Source organism: Phyllostomus discolor, chromosome 13 (assembly GCF_004126475.2).
Source record: "Phyllostomus discolor isolate MPI-MPIP mPhyDis1 chromosome 13, mPhyDis1.pri.v3, whole genome shotgun sequence".
In the NCBI taxonomy this organism is placed as follows: Eukaryota; Metazoa; Chordata; class Mammalia; order Chiroptera; family Phyllostomidae; genus Phyllostomus; species Phyllostomus discolor.
Window position 1 is genome coordinate 6,896,135 of NC_040915.2, and position 19,442 is coordinate 6,915,576.

Consider the following 19,442-nt stretch of genomic DNA (forward strand, 5'->3'; position numbering starts at 1 on the left):
ACTCAGCCTCCTGCAGTGGGTGGGATGCTCTCAGTCAACGAAGAACAGTCCCACGACATTTCAAATGCACGACCAGTAAATGTCCTACAGGTGAATAAACTGTATGTACCAGGGTCTAGACCAGGGGTGTCAAACTCACTTTCACTGGGGGCCAAATCAGCCTTGCGGTTGTATTCAAAGGGCCAAATGTAATTTTAGGACTGTATAAATGTAACTACTCCTTAGCAGTTAGCAAGATCTCGGCGCTGCCACCCGGTAGAAACAAGGTGCCAGGCTGGATACAGCAAGGTGGAGGCCGGATTTGGCCCGCAGGCCTTGTGTTTCCCGCCTGTGGTCTAGACCCTAGATCTATTTTACATATAAAGACAAGTGCTGCCCTGGCTGGCATAGCTCAGTGGATGAGCGCAAGCTGCGAACCAAAGTGTCGCAGGTTCGATTCCCAGTCAGGGTACATGCCTGGGTTGCAGGCCATGACCCCCAGCAACCACACATTGATGTTTCTCTCTCTCTTTCTCCTTCTCTTCCCTCTCTAGAAATAAATAAATAAAATCTTTAAAAAAAAATAAAGACAAGTGCTTTTCCATGGTAATACTAATAATAATACTAATATAGGAATGCAGGAATACTGAGAAAAGAATTAACTTTACAGTATTTTGCTCAGAACTCTACCAAGAGCTAGTCACTGTTTTAAAAGACCATGTCAGCCCTGGCTGGTGTGGTTCAGTGGCAAAATGCCAGCCTGTGAACCAAAAGGTCACCAGTTCAATTCCCAGTCAGGGTGCATGCCTGCGTTGTGGGCAAGGTCCCTGGTGGGGGGTACAGGAGAGGCAACCATACACTGATGTTTATCTCCCTCTTTTTCTCTCTCCCTTCCCCTCTCTAAAAAATCAAATAAATTTTTAAAAAGCCCATGCCATTGACAGTAACACCAATGGAGGTGCCACCAGCTCAGCAGACCTGCACAGTCTGCACTTGCAGCTGCTGCAGTCGTGACAGTCACACACGCCTCTGACGCCTTCATTATGTCGGGGTGTGGTCGCCTCTACACATTTTATATGTTGAAGTACTAACATTTTATTTAAGCCCTTCTTTTATTCTCTTTGATACTACAATTGGGCAGTATGTTATTTTTAAAATTTTGTGCATAGGTATATTTTATCATCTATGAATTTTAGTTCAGGATTGTCAAAGAAGCATTATAAAATATTGTTATAAAAAGGGGGCATTGGCCCTGGCTGGTGTGGCTCAGCTGGTTGGGTACTAACCCACAAAGGAAAGGGCTGCTGGTACGATTCCCAGTCAGAGCACATGCCTGGGTTGCAGGTTCAGACCCCAGTTGGGGCATGAGAGGCAATCATTCGGTTTCTCTCCCTTTCTTTCTCCCTCCCTTCCCCACTTCTGAAAATAAATAAATGTTTACAAATGGGGGAGGGGGCACTGGGTCTAATACAGTTGAAAACCATTAATAAGACTGTTGCCGAGAATAAATCTGATCTATAATTACTGGTACAAAAATGGAAATGTTCTTTCCAAATGACTTTCATTCTAATAATTTGTGCAATAAAATAAACTTTTTAAAGGTAAAAGTACAAAATTAACAAAGTATCCATCAAAACTAAAGATGACAACTAGCAAAAAAATCTCCACACTTGCTTTGTACACATTATCATTACAGAATAAGCTGGTATTAAGGTCCAACAAACACAAATAATCCTTAAGCCTGTAATATATTGATATATTGTTGCAAAAGCTCAGTTTACACAGTAGACTTTTTTTAAAAGCTGACATTTACTGAATATTATGTGTCAACCATCAATTTAAATACTTTGTGTTAACTTGCTAATGTTGCCAATAATCCTATGAGGTAGATACTATTGTTATTTCTACTTTTATGTGGCAAAACTAGGCTAACAGAGGTAAAGAAACTTGCTCAAGAGATCAAAGCCAGAATTCGGACAGAGATGATAGGACCTCAGAAGACACCCTCTTAATGCTAGATGATGCCTGCTACATGCATGGCCTCGGGCAAGTCAGGAGACTCCTCTAGGCTTCCGTTCTCACATGGCAACACTGACGGCTGGGAAGACTCAGTGAAATAAAGTGTGCACTGCTCCTGCCATGCTGTGCTGCCTGCCTGCTGCCACACCGTTAGCATGCAGTAATGGCAGCGGCAACTGCCCGGCACTCTCTGGTGCTCTACCCCGCTCCACCACGGTGGCTGCTGTTAGTCTCTACACATTGCCCTCTAATGACCTACTCACAGTGCAATTCCAATCGAAATTCCAACGTTAACATTGTAAAGGCTCTTATTCTGCTTACGTTTGTCTCATTTCCTAAACCATTAAATATTTTGCGATATTTGCATCAAGTTACACCTGACTCAGCAGTACTGCTTCAAAACTGTGCCCTCAGATATGCCTGGACCTGTGTAATACTCACTACAGAACTGCTTGTGAGACAAAAGGACAGACACACCTGAGTGTCCACTGACAGAGGGCTGGCTAAACACACTTTAGTTATGCCCATACAAAGGATATGATGCAGCTTTAAAAAAGGACAAGAGAGAAAAAAAAAACACAAGGAAGCTTTCTCTGTAATGACACTGAAAGACTGCCACCATCCACTGTTCAGTGAAAAAAGCAGACTGCAATGGGGGAAAGTCATCTTTTCAACAGGTGGTGCTGAGACAACTGGACATCTACAGGCAGAAGAATAAAGTCGGTACTCTACCTCACCACATTTGCAACAATTAACTCAAAATGGGTCAACAATGTAAATGTAAGAGCTAAAACTACAGAACTCTTAGAATAAAGCAGAGGCATAAACCTTCAAGATCTTAGGTGAAGCAATGGTTTCTGGGATATAACACCAAAAGCACGAGCTACAAAACAAAACTAAATAGCTAAATCAGAAATGATCAAAATTCCAAACTTATGCCCTGGCTGGTGTCGCTCAGTGGATTGAGTGCTGGCCTAAGAACCAAAGGGTTGCTGGTTTGATGCCCAGTCAAGGAACATGCCTGGGTTGCAGGCCAGGTCCCCAGTGGGGGGGTGCACGAGAGGAACCACACATTGATGTTTCTCTCCCTCTCGTTCTCCCTTTCTGACTCTCTAAAAATATGTAAATAAACCTTTTTTTAAATTTCAAACTTTTGTACTAGAAAAGACACTGAGAAAGTAAAAAGAAAACCCATAAATGGAAGAAAATTTTTGCAAATCATATGTCAGATAAGGGACTTGATCCACACTATATAAAGAACTATTACAACTCAACAACACAAAAACAAATAACTCAATGAAAAATGGCAAAGAGTCTAAACAGACATTTCTCCAAAGAAGGTATACAAATGACCAATAAGAACATGAGAAGATGCCCAACATCACTAGCCATCGGGTAAATGGAAGCCAGACCCACAGTGAGATACCACTTTGCACCAACTACAATGGCTGTCATAAAAGACAGAAAATAAAAAGTGTCAACGAGGATATGGAGAAATTAGGAAACTCACACGCTGCCGATGGGAATGTAAATGGTACAGCCACTGTGCAAAACAGTCTGCAGTTCTTCACATGGTTGAAAATAGGGTTACCACATGGTCAGCAATTACACTGATAGGTATATAACCACGAGAACTGAACACATGTTCGCACAAAACCTCGAATAAGAATGGTCACAGCAGCCTTATTCGAAATAGACATAAAGCAGAAACAACCCAAATGTTCCAATGACGAAGGAATCGGTGAAATGTGGTGAATCCATAAAATGGATTCTCATTCAGCAACAAAGAGAAGGGAGGCACTGACACCTGCCACGGCAGCGGTGACCCGCAGAAGACCATGGTGCGTGAGAGCAGCGAGCCACAAAGGACCGAGTACTGTGTTATTCCTGCATATGACACATCCAGAACCGGCAAGTGGACAGAGGCAGACAGTAGGGCTGGGGACATCAACTAGGGCTGGGGACCATGGGGGCGGGGTGACAGCGAAGGGTTGTGAGGTTCTTCTTGGGGTAATGACAATGTTCTAGAGGTAGGTAGCAGTGATGGCTGCATACCTTTGTGAAAATACTAAGAACCACTAAATTGTGCACTTGAAAAGGGTGAATATTTTGCTATGTGAATTATCTTTCAATTTAAAAAACAATGAAAGTGAATCATCATTACTTGTCAGTTAATAGCATAATGTACCAATTAACAAATTTTGAGATTATCTGGTATTAATGGATATAATTTTGCTTTCCCTTTTCTAAGGGAAAATAGTTTGTGGTGCCAATTCATTACCTGAAAGTGTACAAACTAGAATTTCTCAGTTAGAAAGTTTGATTTTTCCTTCAGGTAAAAGAAAGATTGAAAATACTAGTATTTATGACTGCATTCATTAGTCTTACTACCTATATTTTTGCTGCTTTAAAAGTCTCTGACTTAAATTCTGCAGTACTCTTGGAAGTCATACCAGAGAATGAAAACTACATTTGCATAAAAATCTCAATGTTCACAGTGCTTTACTCACAATAGCCAAAACCTGTACACAGACCACAGAGCCCTTTCCCAGGGGAGCGGTCAAACAGACTCTGGTGCAGGTGTGCGCCGTGGCTGCTACGGAGCAGGGAAAGGGATGAACTTGACACACATTCAGAGAGTCGGATGGATCTCTGGGGAGTTACACCAAATGAAAAAAGCCAGTCCCAAAAGGTTATACATTGTATATATTTATGCAACATTCCTGAAATGACAAAATTTTAGAACTGGAAAGCAGATTCGGGCTTGTCAGAGGCTAGGGGTGGGGACAGAAGGAGAGGCAGGTGTGGTTACGAAAGGGCAACAGAAGGCATCTTAGTGACAGAACCGTGTCGGCGGCACCTTGATGTGGCAGTGGACACACCAACCCACAGGTGATAAAACAGGCAGAACACAGAGCAGCACAGGAAGAACCGAGGGCACAGGGTCAGACCTGTAGACACATCAATGTCCACGTCACGGCTGTGACGCTGCACAGCATCGTACTACACAAAATGTTACCACCGGGAGAACTGTGTAAAGGGTCCATCTGTGTAAATGGTAATCTCTCCAGGTCACCTCCTGGGAATCCACATGCAGACGGATGGATACAGTACGCTACTTTTGGAGTGTAAGGAAAACTGTATTTGTATTTACACAGAAACACTGAAAGTACACTGAAAGTGACTGTCTTTAGGTGCAGAGAAATGGGGCAAATGCCGTAGGAACAAGACTTTGATGCGTGAATTTTACAGTATTTTTCTTTTTGAACCATGTGATCATATTACCTAGCCAAAAAATAAGTGAAATATTAAAAGTGCCTTTTGTATCAAAAGGACCTTAATTTAGTAAACATTCTATCGCTTTGGAAAGTACTCCAATTTCAATTATGCTTACCTCTAACCTCTGTGTCTGATCCTTGCCCAAAAGGTCACGAACTTCTTCATTATATATTTCCAAATACGACACTCGAACCAAAAATCTATAAATAAAACATCATTTTAAAAACATAAAACAGTGAAATTTTTATAAGAACAGTTTTAAAATGTGTTTATAAAATGTGCACCTATATGCCTTTCATGTGTTTGTACTTCTCAACATTAGAAAATAAAAGAATTCTTTTACCTTGTATCACCCTCTGCTTTGGCAATATGACCAAATATGTGAGCAAACGAATTTGGAATGATTCCTCTAAGTTCAGGAACAGCTCGAACACCTTCCATGGTAAAGGTTTTGCCTGTTCCAGTTTGTCCATATGCAAAAATAGTCCCTGAAAACAAAGAGAATCAATTTCCTTTTAGAGTTTAATGCTACCGAAAAACAGCTCTTACAGTTAGTTCCTTTGATACCGTGGTGCAATGCCTTCCCCAAATCCTAGCACACATTTCACCTTTATTTCCGACAACTACACCATGTACTCTGTGCCACATGAGCAACGAACACACTACAAAGTACTGGAGTGGAGTCAAGGAGATATTCCTCGTCATTAATGAAAAGAACCCCAAACCCTAAATGTAAAATCTTACACTGTAGATCACTATAAAACATTTCTTGTAATGTATATGTTAATTACTTAATGTGGACATTAAACCGGAGAAAGCAGTATAATTACAGCAACAGGACACAGGCTCCAGAGCAGAAAGACCTCAATGTAAACTCATAGAGCTGCCACTTTCTATCCACTTGACCTTAGACACGTTTCTACCCAGAGACCGGCTCCTCAAAGGCAAAATGGGGATAACAATGTAACTACCCTACATTAGTAGTAAGAACTAAATGAGACACTTTATCTCTTGAAGCAAAGTGTTTCAACATGATGCCTGGTAGAGTCCCAGTAAATGGTAGTTATTTTCCTCATAATTCTAAATTAACTGCATCCCAGGACAAAGCTCGTGAATATTTATGGGAATAAAAAAATACCCAAGACCCAAGGTAAAATTCACACCATCTGGCATTCAATCAAAAACTGCTGAGCTTGCAAAAAAACACAAAATGGTATGATTCTCATAATGATGAAACCAATCAATCAATCCCAACTTGAAACTTACACAAATGTTAGAATTAACAGACAAGGACATTAAAACAGTTATAAAAAATTACATTCTATATGCCAAACAGTTCAGTGGAAACTGTGGCTGGAAGTTTGGAAAAATCTACATGGAAGATATAACAAAGACCCAAATCAAACATCTAGAGATGAAAACTACAATGTGTGGGATGAAAAATACACCAACTGGTAAGTGGTAGATCAGACATTGCAAAACAGACCACAAAGAAAGCATGCAGACCAAAACAATCAAAAATGAAAGAGAGAAGAAAATTTTTAAATCATTGAGCTGTGGGACAATTTCATGCCGCCTAATATGTACATCAATGTAGTCCCACAAAAAGTGGAAAGAGGGGACAGAAAAAATGTTTGAAGAAATAATACCTGAAATTTCTCCAATGATGATGAAAACCACAAATGCACAAATGCAAGAAGCTTAGTGAACCATAAGTACAGAAACATGAAGAAAAGCACACCACGGCACATCATCATCACGTGCCCCCACTCTAAGAAATGTTAAAGGAAGTTTTGCAGTGCAGAAGGAAAAATGACCTAGATGGAAATATGAACCTACATAAAAGAACAAAGAGTATCAGAAATGGTAAACTAAGAGGTACATAAGTATGTAAGACATTTTATTATTTAAATCTCTAAAAGATAACTTAAAAATAGTAACAATGTGGTATGATGTTCACAACATGCAGAAGTAAAACCTATGACAACAGTAGCACAACGCCTGGGAGGAGAGAGAAGGAAGCAGGGTGTAAAATTTTTATATTACATATAAAGTTGTGTGTTACTTAAAGGTAAACCATGTTATCATAAGGACTGTACTATAAACCTTAAAGCATCCACTAAAATAACACAAAGATATATTGCTATAAGCCAACAGAAAACATAGAATGGAATAATAAAAGTACTCAATTAATCCAAAATAAGGCATGAAAAGAAGAAAAGGAGAACAAAGAACAAATGGGACAAACAAAAATGAGCAAGATGACAGATTTACACCTAACCGTACACTCACATTAAATGTACCTATTAAAGAAAATGAACCTATAGTTAAACGCCTTCCCAAAAAAAAAAGCTCCAGGCCCAGTTGGCTTCACTGGTGAATTTTTAGGGAAGATATAATACTAATTCTAGGCATATTTTTCCAGATAGTTAAAAAGGAGGGAATATTTCCCAACTCCTCTATGAAACCAGCACTGTCCTGATAACAAAACCATATAAAGATGTTACAAGAAAACTATATACTTATGTCCCTCATGAACACAGATACAAAAAATTTAAACAAAATTTTAGAAATCAAAGCTAACAACATACAAAAAAGATAATACACCATGACCAAGTGGCATGGCTGGTTTCACATTTAAAAATCAATCAATGCAACTGACCATATTAACAAACTTAAAAAAAAAAAAAAAAAAAAAAAAACAGAAAAAGAAAGATCATTTCAATAAGTGCAGAAAAAATTGCTTTTGACAAAAATATATTCCTGAAAAACACTCTCAGCAAATGAAGCGCAGAGGGAAACATCCTCAGTCTGAGAAAGGGTGTCTAGGACAGACCTGTGATCACACCACACTGACTGGAAGACAGTGAACGCTTTCTCCCTAAGATCAGTAACAAGACAAAAATGTCCACTTTCACCACTTCTATGCAACATTGTACTGCAGGTTCTAGTGAATGCAATTCAGGTAACAAAAAGAAATTATGAAACTACAATGCGATTCGGGTAAAAAAAAGAATAGGAAAGAAAGAAATCAGTTGAACTATATTTGCAAACATCATGCTCTTGTCTGAGAACATCCTAGTAAATTTACCAAAAAATAAATAAATGAATAAATAAAAACACAATGGAAATAATAAGCAAGTCTAGAAAGGTTGCAGGATACAAGTTTTTTATGTTAATCAAAAATCAACTGCAAAATACAATGAGATACCACATCACACCCACTAAGATGGCCATAATCAAAAAGACCAATAATAACAAGTTTTGGTAAAGACGTGGAGAAACTGGAAACCTCATACACTGCTGGTGAGAATATAAAAACAGTGCAGCCACTGAGAAAAAGTGCAGCTGTTCACCCTGTGAGCCAGCAATTCCACTACCAGGTGTGCACCCGAAAGGACTGGAAACATGTTCACACAAAAGTCTGTACAAGAATGGTCGTAGTAACATTATTTATAATAGCCAGAAAATGGAAAAATTGGTCATCAACTGATGAATGAATAAACAAATTCTACTATAATGATACAATGAAATATTATTTTGCCCTAAAAAAGAATGCAGTACTGACACATGCTACAAGGATGAACACTGAAAACATTATGCTAAGTAGCCAGACAGAAAGGCTGCATAGTATTTGATCCTATTTACACGAAATGTCCAGAACAGGCGAACTCACACACATGGAGAGTAAGCAAGAGGCGGTGAGAGTGGAAGGGAGAAGTAGGTGTAACTACTAACACAGGTACAAAGATTCCTTTGGGGGTGGGTTATAGAAACATTCTGGAAACAGATAATGGTGATTTTTGCACAATACGAATGTACTAGAAACCCAACTTGTACACTGCAAAATCGGCAAAATAGTGAATTTCATGTTATTTAAATTGTATCTCAATTTTTAAAAAATACTAAAAGAATCAATTGCATGTCTGTAGGTTCACAATGCACAGCTCCAAAAATGAAATTATAAAAACAATTCTATTCACAAAAGCATAAAAAATACTTAAAAATAAATTCATGAAAAGTAAAAGATACACTAAAATTATAAAAATACTGAGACAAATTCAACAAGGCATCATAAATGGGTAAGTATATCGTGTTTCTGGACTGAAAGATTCAACATTGGCAGAATAACGATTCCACAAAATCCCAGGTTTTTTGGTGGAAATGGATCCAGTGATCCTGAAATTTGTATGAAAATGCAAAGGACCCCAGAAAAGCCCAAATAATTCTGAAAAAGAATAACAAAGTTGGAGACCATGCACTGCCTAATTTCAAAACACATTGTAAAGCCACAGTGGTCAGGACAGGAAAGACATGGAACACAGCAGACAACCCAGAAATAAGCCCACACACTTGCGGTCACTGATTTTTAACAAAGGCACCCAGTTAATTCCTAAGGAAAGGATGGTCTTCTCAACAAATGGTGCTGGAACAACTGGATATCCACAGGCAAGAAGGAAAAAGATAAGGAAGGAAAGAACTTAGACTCTTACTTCATACCACATATAAAAATGAACTCAAAATGAAGCACAGGCCTTAATGTAAAGCCTAAAATGTTTACAACTTCTAGACAGAAAAGAGGAGAATCTCACACATGGGGAAGGCCGGTCCAAGGCCCTTTCTCTGGCCCACAACACCCACAAGAGCCCCTCGGCCTGGTGACCTCTCCGACCTTGGCTAGCGCACATGGACCCATTCCCCTGGCGCTAACTCCTCCGGCCTCTTCCCGTTCCTAGAGCACGACAGGCACATCTGCGCCTGTCGTTGGTTCCTCTGCTTGGACTGTGCCCCCCTCCGCTGTCTGCACGGGTAGGTAGCCCCGCTTTCCTCAGAGCTCTGCCCTTAGGGCTCTTTCTTAGAGAGAACGTCCTTGGCCACACAGGCTGAGATTTTGAACTCTTCCCAAAACTTCCTATCCTCTGTCCCTCTTTATCTTTCCCTTTTGCACTTATTAGTTACCATACAATAAAATTTACTTATCGTATTATCTGCCCCATTAGAATCTAAGCTTCTTGATGACAGGGCTTTAGTGCTGAGGCCCCAAGTACCATGAACAGTAAACAATGTTTCTTGAATAAATGGATGTTGTCAAATATTCACTGTAAGCTTGATGTATTCAATAGGACTTCCATTCAAGCAGAAATTGTTTTATGTAGCCTATAACCCATTTGAAATTGAAGAGTTTTGGTATGTATTCCATATCACATCTTCAACTATAAAAGCAAATTGTAATTCTTTAGCAGGCCACAAAAGGAGTAACTTAGGGATGACTTTATTAATACATTCTCATTGCTACCTATCAAAAGTGATGAGATTTTGTACAACACAGGGAATCTAGTCAATAATACTATAATAACTATGTATGGTACCATGTGGGTACTGGAAATACTGGGGGGAACACTGTAAAGTATAGGATTACCCAACCACCATGCTGTGCACCTGAAACCAATACAAAATAACACTGAACGTAAACTGTAATCAAAAAGTAAAATTTAAACTTAAAAAAAATAGGAGAAAATCTTTGTGGTTTTTGGTTTGACAAGTTTCTTAGCCATGTCACCAAAAGTATGATGATAAAAAGGAAAAACGGACAAACTGGACTCAATCAAAATTCAAAACTTTCTCTTCAAAAAACACCATTAAGAGAATGAAAGCAGAAACCACAGACTGGGAGAAAATGCTTTCAAAATATTTGAATCTAGACTATACAAAGAGCAGGACTCATTAAGACCAGCACCAAATTTAAAAATGAGCATAGTACTTTAAGAGCTATTGTACCAAAGAAGCTAGCTACATGAATGACTAGCATGTGATAGTCGTATACAGAGTTTTGACCGTGAGAGGTCGGCAGCCCTCATCCCCGCAAGGTTTAAGGGTCAGCTGTACTCAACACTGTTAGTCACTGGGGAAGTACAAGTTAAAACAGTGAGGAGCCATTGCAGACCCTCTAGAGTGGCGACAATGAGAAGGACTGACCATCCAAATGCTGGTAAGAACGTGAGGAAACTGGGGGTTCCCACATGGTGCAGGTGTGGAGAAAGGTAGCTGAGTTACCACTGGGGAAAGTCTGGCAGTTCCTTCAAAAGCTCGGCACTAACCGTATGATCCAGCAGTCCCACTCCTAGGTATCTACCCAAGAGAAACCTTAAAAGCTATCTGTGCAAAGACTTAAAAAGAATGTTTACAGTAGCACTATTTACAATAGCCAAAAGAGGGGAACATCCAGATTTCCAACAAATATCATAAACGGTAGTACACTGATACAACGGGGTCTGATTTAGCACTAAAGAGGAACAAACTGCTGATAGCCGCCACGACACGGATGACCCTCAAAAACATCGTGCTGAGTGAAAGAAAACATAAGAAAGATAAGATAGTGAATGATCTGACTGACATGAAATTTTGAGGAAAGTCGAAACCATAAACAGACAGCAGGTCAACGGTGGCCTTGGAGTGGGGTAGCAAATGGACCTGAGGAACTTTCGGGGTGATGAACTGAATTGTGGCGATACTTTCACAACTGTGTGTATTTACTACATCTCATCAAACTATAGTTACAAGGGGTGAATTTACCTGGTACTAATAATACCTTGATAACGTTCTTTTTAAAAAAGGAACTACATAAAGCACTCACCATTGTAGCCTTCGAGAACAGAATCAATAATAGGTCTTGCAGTTAGGTTATAGACATCAAGCTGTTTACTCTCTGGCCCAAAAACTGTATCAAAAGTGAACGTCTTGGGAGGCTCGTTGGAAGAATCAGTCTTGTGCACAGTGATGGTTCCCCTCATCTCATCCACGCTGACGGCCTGCTTGTAGCACATGGATTTCTCTCTCTCATTGAGGGGCCGGCACCTCACTACCACCTTCACATTATCACAGCTTTCTGGCTTCTCTGATTTATTGATCTGGTGGAGAAAACATTTACAAATAATGAAAAAAAAATCCCTGCCTTCCTCCAAGTTTCCTACTTGTAGGAAAACACATGTGAACATAGTTAACAACTGGGATCAAGAATATAGCCCTGACTGATGAGGCTCAGTGGGCTGGGTGTCATCCCACAAATGAGGGTCGCCAGTCTGATTCCTGGTCATGGCACATGTCTGGGCTGCCAGCCAGGTTGAGGCTACAGATCGATGTGTCTCTCACATATAGATGTTTCTCTCCCTCTTTCCCTTCCTTCCCCTCTCTCTAAAAATCAGTAAGATCTTTTTGAAAAAAATCCTTAAGATGCTCTGTAGGATCTGGCTCTGTTCCAAGTCTACTTCTCCTGTCTTCCCTTGCAAGTTACCCTGCTTGGCTTTCTTAGCCACAGCCACACCGGCTTTCTTCTGGGCCCTCTCTTATCACCGTGATCCTTCTCCCCACAGGCCTTTTCATGTGCTGCTCCTTCTGCCTGGAACATCCCTCACTCTCCTCATTTATCCTGCAGACTTCAGCGCAATAACCACTCCATCTGCACAGACCTCCCTGAGTAGGTCAACTCCTAGCACAGACATACCTTGGAGATACCTAAGGTTCGGTTCCAAACCACAACAATAAATCAAGGAATATAAAAAAGTGAGTATGGCAACTGAGGGAGTCATGCCATTTTTGTTGATGAAAGGTCTTGTCTTCAATTTGTACAAGAAAAATCGAAATATCTGTGAGGCAAAATAAGGCAAAGAACAAAACGAGGTCTGCCTATGTAGGCCCGGAGAGTGCCTTTCTCACTCCTTCTACACCTGGTTGTAACTCCACTTTTGATTGCTCATTATTTCACTATGTGTCTGTCTTTCTCTCTGTCTACACCAGAGGTTGCAAACGGGTAATCAAGGGGCTGAATTCAGCCCACAAGTGTCTTTTGTTTGGCTCATAGTGTTTAAAAATTTTCTGTATTAGTTGTTAAAATTTAAAAATTTTACAAAATAACAATTTAAAATTTTCTTGGAAAAAAAGGATGATCTGACAGCTGTAAGCCAGCATTCCTACATGGCAACACTTTACAATTCACCAGAATCCACTTCTACCTAATGTTTACCACCTACTGAATCCATTAATGTGGTGTCTTGTCTCTTAAATATGTCTGTTTTCACCGCTGCCCAAGAAGGCTAGCTTCTTTCTTCCCAAGTTTAAAAACCAGTCTGGTTTTGCTCAATATTGCTCAAAATAGAGAGTTTCTCAATCTCCGATGGCTAACATGTGGTTGGTGCCCAATATGTGTTCAATGAATTGACAAACAACTTGAAAGCAAGGACAAGGAACAAATACTGCACATTTAATGCTAAATGTCAAGCACTGTCCTTCCAATCTCCTGAGCAGTATCTTATTTCATCCTGACAAAGCCCCAAGAGGAAAGGTTAAATTATATGGGAACTAAAGGCCCAGAAAGATTAAATAATTGTCCAAGGCCTCCTAACGAGCAAATAACCGGCCACGGCTCAGATGTTCTCCATGTCCCCTACACTGGACTACGGACGCCCCCTTACTAAATGCACGGTAACAACCTAGGAAGTCCTACAAGACAAATAGACCAGCACCCGCTCCCGACCTCCTCACACACAAAGACACCTACGGGTAGCATTCTTGCACTGTACGCTAAGGCGCCACAAGAGCAATGACAGCTCGAGTCGGGGCCTGGAGTGGGGGGTAGGCAGCCCCCCCTTTGATGCCTTCCGGTGGCTCCGCTGCGTGGAGATCCTACCGGAGCGGAGCATCCCAAACCGATGCCCCACGGCCGCTCCCAGACTCCCGACCCGCAGCGCTGCCAGCGAGAGCGCATCCTCTGGCACAGCGCCTTCATGTCAGGCAGCGCAGGCCCTACAGGATGCAGCAGCGAGGAAGGCAGCAGGGAAGACAGCGGGGCCTTCCCTGGGTCCCTCCCAAAGCCAGCCCGACGCCCGGGCGCCACGGGCCCACTCGTCCGCCTCCCGAGCAACCCGCAGCGTGGCCGGGCCCCACCCCACCCCACCCGGGCCACCCTCCTGCTCCACGCCTCCATGGCAACGGCCGCGCCCCCGGGCCAGGCCGCGGAGATGAGGATGAACCGCGGTGCCTGAGCCACTCTCCTCACCGGCATTGTGGCTCCCTCCCGTGCCGGTGGGCGTCTCCGCCCAGGGTGCAGTCCTACAACGCCGGATCGCCGGAGAGGTTGGCCAAAGATTACCGAAACGCCGCCTTGGCGCTCTCAAGACTGCGGCTCTTCAGAGCGACAGGGCACTGCGCGCAGGCGCAGTCCAAATTCGCCCCGCCCATTCCCCCCCCCCAACCTGAGACTTCCCGGGCCTCTTCAATTACGCCTGCGCGGAGTCTGTCTCCTAGGACGCCGGACTGCAGCTGCGCCTGCGCAATGCTGCCATTCCTTTGCGCTAGAAATCTGGCCGGTATTGAGGAGGGGATATCTGGGTGTCACCGATGGGGAAAAGGAAGGATTCCTATCGCAAGCCCCATCTTCTGGCCCTTGCAATACTCTAATATTTTTAAAAAGGAAAACTATAGCAATTGTGCATTGTGCCGCATCTGGAGAGCTAAAGACTTCACATGCATTACTGCGCTTGGTGGCCGACTTGTCTATGACCTCTCACCAAGGTGAAGTCGTGAGGGGCTTTTGTTGACATTCTCTCAAGGATCTCCGAAACCTAGAATGGGACCCAGAATAGGACCTGGAACAGGGTGGGTTTTCAGTAAACATTTGAGAAAGAACAAATGATCCATCTGCTGTCTTTCTTGTTTGAACCTCTTCCCTGGACGCCCTTCTGTTTGGATACATAATGGGCATTTCAAGTTTTCATGTCCAAACCCGAAAGGTTGATTTCCATCCCTCCCTCAGTCTCCATCTCTAACCCCTACCTGCCACAAACGTCAAAAAACGTCATCACAACAAATGGACGTGAATTCTGGCAATTCCTTGGGTCAAAACCCGTCTCTTTCTCATGCACAATATCCAGTCTTTCGACACAGCTCGTTGCCTCTATCTTCAGAGGAGAACCAGAATCTGACAACTTCTCACCACCACCACCATTTCTCACCTGTATCACCACAATGGCTCAGAAACCACTTTCTGTGCCCGCATCCTCACCCCCTCTTAATCCGCTTCAACACAGAAGCCAGAGTGATAATGCTAGAACATGAGCAAGAGTATCTTTTCTCTGTTTCAAACCTGTCGATGATTTCCCATCTCACAGAGTGAAAGTTACAAACCCTCTCGCTGTGCTACAGTCTTACCCCTTGCTCCGTATTCTACCCCAGTCCCACCTGTCTGCTGGATCCATGACGATACAGGCAGGCTTCTACCTTCAAATGCAAATGCATTGCAGGAGGAGCTAATAAAAATAACTATAAAGCACTTTATTTAGTTCCAGTGTACTGTTCTAAGTGCTTTACTTTCCTTTTTAAAATTAATTTAAGACACATTATGACCTTTTAAAATATGTACTATTGGTCACTTTAATAGAAAATAGGAATAACTATTTTACAGATTAAAAAACTGAGGCACGAGGCCATTAAGTCACTTGTCCAAGGTCATACATATGGACAGTGACAAAGCCCAGATCCAAACCCAGGCCCTGGATAGCTCTCCCCCTAGATGAGTGCCTAGAAGGAGGCCTGACCCCCTCAGCTCCTTCAGAGTGTCTTTGATCACACATCATCTTCAAAGTGAGCACTGCTATGATCTACTTAAAATTCCACTCTTCAACCCCAGTCTTATCTCCTCTTCCTACCTTTTTCTGTAGTACTTACACCATCTGATACACCATATATATGATATACATTTCATATATACATATGGCCACTTTACTGAGATATAATCACATAATACAATCCATCGATTTAAGTTGTACAACTCCATGGTTTTTGCTACATATATGGAGTTGTGCAACCATAACCACAATTAATTTTAAACATTTTCATCACCCCAAAAAGAAACTCTATGCTCATAGTGGCCATCCCCCTTGCTCTGCCCCCTTGCCAATATCCCAGCCCTAGGCAACCAACAATCTACTCTCTGTCTCTATAAATTTGCTTATTCCAGACACTTATTATAAATGGAAGTATATACTATGTGGCCTTTTGTGAATGACTTCTATCACTTAGAATAATGTGTTCAGGCTTCATTTCTATTGTAGCGTATAGCAGTCATTAATATTTATAGCTGAACAATATTCCATTGTATGGATATACCATCGTGTGAATATACCACGATTTATCTCATTTAACTATTGAGGGACATTTAGGTTATATCCAGTTTAGGGCTCTTACAAATAGTGTTGCTCTGGCCCTGGCTGGCATAGCTCAGTGGATTGAGTGTGGACTTGTGGACCAAAGGGTCATCAGTTCAATTTCCTGTCTAGGACACATGCCTGGGTTGCAGGCCAGGTCTCCAGAGAGAGGCAACCACACATTGATGATTCCTTCTCTTTCTACTTCTGTTCCCCGTCTCTAAAAATAAATAAATAAAATCTTTTTAAAAAATACTGTTGCTCTGAACATTAGCAGGTGCCTTTGGGTGCACACATACGCATTTTTTTAAAAATATTTTATTTATTTATTTTTAGAGAGGGAAGGGAGGGAGAGAGAGAGAGAAACATCAATGTGCAGTTGCTGGGGGGTCTGACTTGCAACCCAGGAATGTACCCTGGCTGGGAATCGAACCTGGGACACTTTGGTTCCCAGCCCGCGCTCAATCCACTGAGCTACGCCCGCCAGGGCTACACATACGCATTTCTGTTGGGCATACACTTAGGAGTGGAACTGTGGGGTTTGCAAGTATTCTTCTCATGTTTTTTGTCTGTCTTTCCAGACTAAAATATAAGTTCATGTCTATTTTATGCACTGTTATGTCCCAGCGCCTAAGACATTGTAGGCCTTCAATAAATACTGCTGAATGGGAAAACAAAAAGCTATGAATGAATGAACGATCTTATGAGGGAGATAATGACTTTTTTTTTTTCTTAAGAGAGAAGCGGTAATCGAGACCCTGGGAGGTCAAGTCGCAGGCACGAGGTGACCCCGGGAGTGGGGGACTCCTCCCAAGCCTGTCTGACTGAGGAAAGAGCCCGGGGGTGCGGCCCGCGCCCCTCTTCAGGGCCCGCACCGTCACCAGCCGCCCCATCCCGGCTCCAGACTCCGCGAGCCTGAGACGTGGGCTTCCGGTGGGCAAAGAGGCGCTGGGGGCGGGGGGGGGGGGGGCGAGAGCAGGGCGAGAAGGGTCCCTCACTCACTTGCGAGTTCCCTCCGCTGTGTCCCACGTCTGCGCTCCTCCGCACAGCAGCAAGTGTCACGGAAGGGCCAGCCTGTGCCAAGGGCAGCTCCTGGCCAGGCTGGGGTGGTCCCACCTGCCCGCGCCACGGCGACCCAGAGCCGAAGTCCGGGAGTTAGGTTATAAAAAGCTCCGCCAAGCCGCATCCAAACCCGTGAGCCGGCGCCCGCCGTGGCCTCCGACGCCCGGTTCCCGCCGGAGCCCGCCGCCCGGGAGGAGAAAGGTCGGTCCCTGGTCCTGGCGGACGCCTGAATGAAACAGCTATTAGCCTTCTGCTCCCGCCGCCACCCCAGCTACCCCAGCGCGGCCTGGTGCCTTGTGACTCGGCGGGCATTCCGGACGAGTGCCGGCTGGTCGCCCGTCTGAAACTAGCCCTGGGTGGGAGGCGCGCCTATGGCGGGGTGGCTACCCCCAGGTACCGCCCCCGCAGCAGGGCCCTCCGGGGAGCACCTGCGTCCCCGACTTCATGGGCACAAGGATGCGCCGGATGCCACCTGCACCCACGCTCGAATGAACAGCACCCTGGAGGCCGGGACCTACCCCAGGTGTGTCCCCAAACGAGTCAGGACGCAGGACCCCACTGGTAGGGGGGCGCTTTTGAGTAGGTGCTTGCGAAAAGGGCCTGGGTGGGTCTCCGGACTCTCCTTAGGCCGCAACACCGGCGCGGGAAGGCGGACGCATCGCCGAGTTGGTGGGCGAGGGCGAGGCGCTGCATCCGCCGCGATCTAAGGTGGAGGGGCTGCTCCCCTTACACAGGTGGCTCCTGCCACTGGTGGACCAAGACCGGCCACCGACCACCTTCCCTGCCGTCCCTACGCCCCCTTTTCAACAGGTGGAGGTCGGGGACACTTTCCAGGAAGTCGTGTTGCAGCTCCTGCGGCTGGAGAAATCTTTCACTTCTCGCCTGGCTCTACCTTCTGCCTACTCCTGGTGCCAGCGAAGGCAGGGAGTCCTCTGAGGGAAGGTGACGGGTGGGGGTCGGGGCGGAAACGGACCTCTGCTTCCCACTGCTGCTTCGGAGAGGGGCCCTCTCCTGCGCTCAGCACTAACCTCTCCACACCCCACCCCTGTGCGTTCCGGCAGTCTCGTGGGGTTGTCAGGGGTGGACTTGGGGAGCTTGAGAGGACCTAGTGGGGAAAGGCCTTCCTGTGTGATGAGTAGGGTGTGCTTGTCTGGGCGAGCCCGGCACGGACTGCGCCTCCCCTGAGCCAGTGTCACCTCCACGCCAGCCAGCCCTCTGACGAAGAGAGAAGTCATCCGTGGTTCTGAGATCAGGAGCCCTCCCGCTGGTCAGATCTAAAACTGGCACTGACTGATTTGTGGAGGAATACAAACAGCCACTTAAAAAAAAAAAAAAGGAAAAAAATTTCTTGAAGAAACAGAACACAGTGTGTTATGGTTTGTTTCTGGCATTCATGTACTACTACTCAGTCGCTCGTCCCAGACTGCAGATAAAAGCAGGCTGACTCCACATGGTCACGGTCGCTTCCTCGGGACTTGCTGTGGAGGTGAAGGAAGAAGAGGAGGTCTGCACCCCTGGGAGGCCACTCTGTGCTGCTTTGGGGGGCGTGAGGGTGGAACGCCGTGGAGCACTTGAGCTCCTCGTGTACCTGGGAACGGTGGGCATTTTGGGAAGTTATTAACTTCCCAGGATCTCTGCTGTCCGTTCCTCAGGCTTGTCGGACTGTGGGAGCCCACCGATGGGGAAACGGAGCAGCTGGATTCTCCTGGCCCAGCAAACCCAGAGGTCTGGCTCCTGGCTCATAGATCTCACCTCATTGATTGATGCCAGATGTCACCTCCCAGTAAGCACAGGCATCCGCTGTGGAGCCAGGAAAAGGGCCTCCCAAACCACGTGGAATGATGTCCACCCCTGGAGACGACATCTAAGAAAGCCGCCTGAAACTCTAAAACTTGGCTGTGCCCC

General features: G+C 44.1%; 1 protein-coding gene across 4 annotated transcripts in view; it reads right to left on the reverse strand.

Moving 5' to 3' along the window:
* Positions 1-14,514, reverse strand: part of KIF3A (kinesin family member 3A) — a 44,783-nt gene extending 30,269 nt beyond the window's left edge. For 2 of the 4 annotated variants that reach the window (XM_028527166.2, XM_028527164.2), the window contains exons 1-4: positions 14,330-14,482; positions 11,912-12,185; positions 5,621-5,765; positions 5,393-5,477 (exon numbers count right to left, since the gene is read on the reverse strand). In XM_028527166.2, the coding sequence (XP_028382967.1) occupies positions 5,393-5,477; positions 5,621-5,765; positions 11,912-12,185; positions 14,330-14,335 (510 nt within the window). In that variant the 5' untranslated portion in view covers positions 14,336-14,482. Of the gene's footprint in view, positions 1-5,392; positions 5,478-5,620; positions 5,766-11,911; positions 12,186-14,329 lie in introns of all 4 variants that reach the window. The other 2 variants (XM_028527167.2, XM_028527165.2) reach the window with 2 other exon arrangements.
* Positions 14,515-19,442: the final 4,928 nt, after the last annotated feature.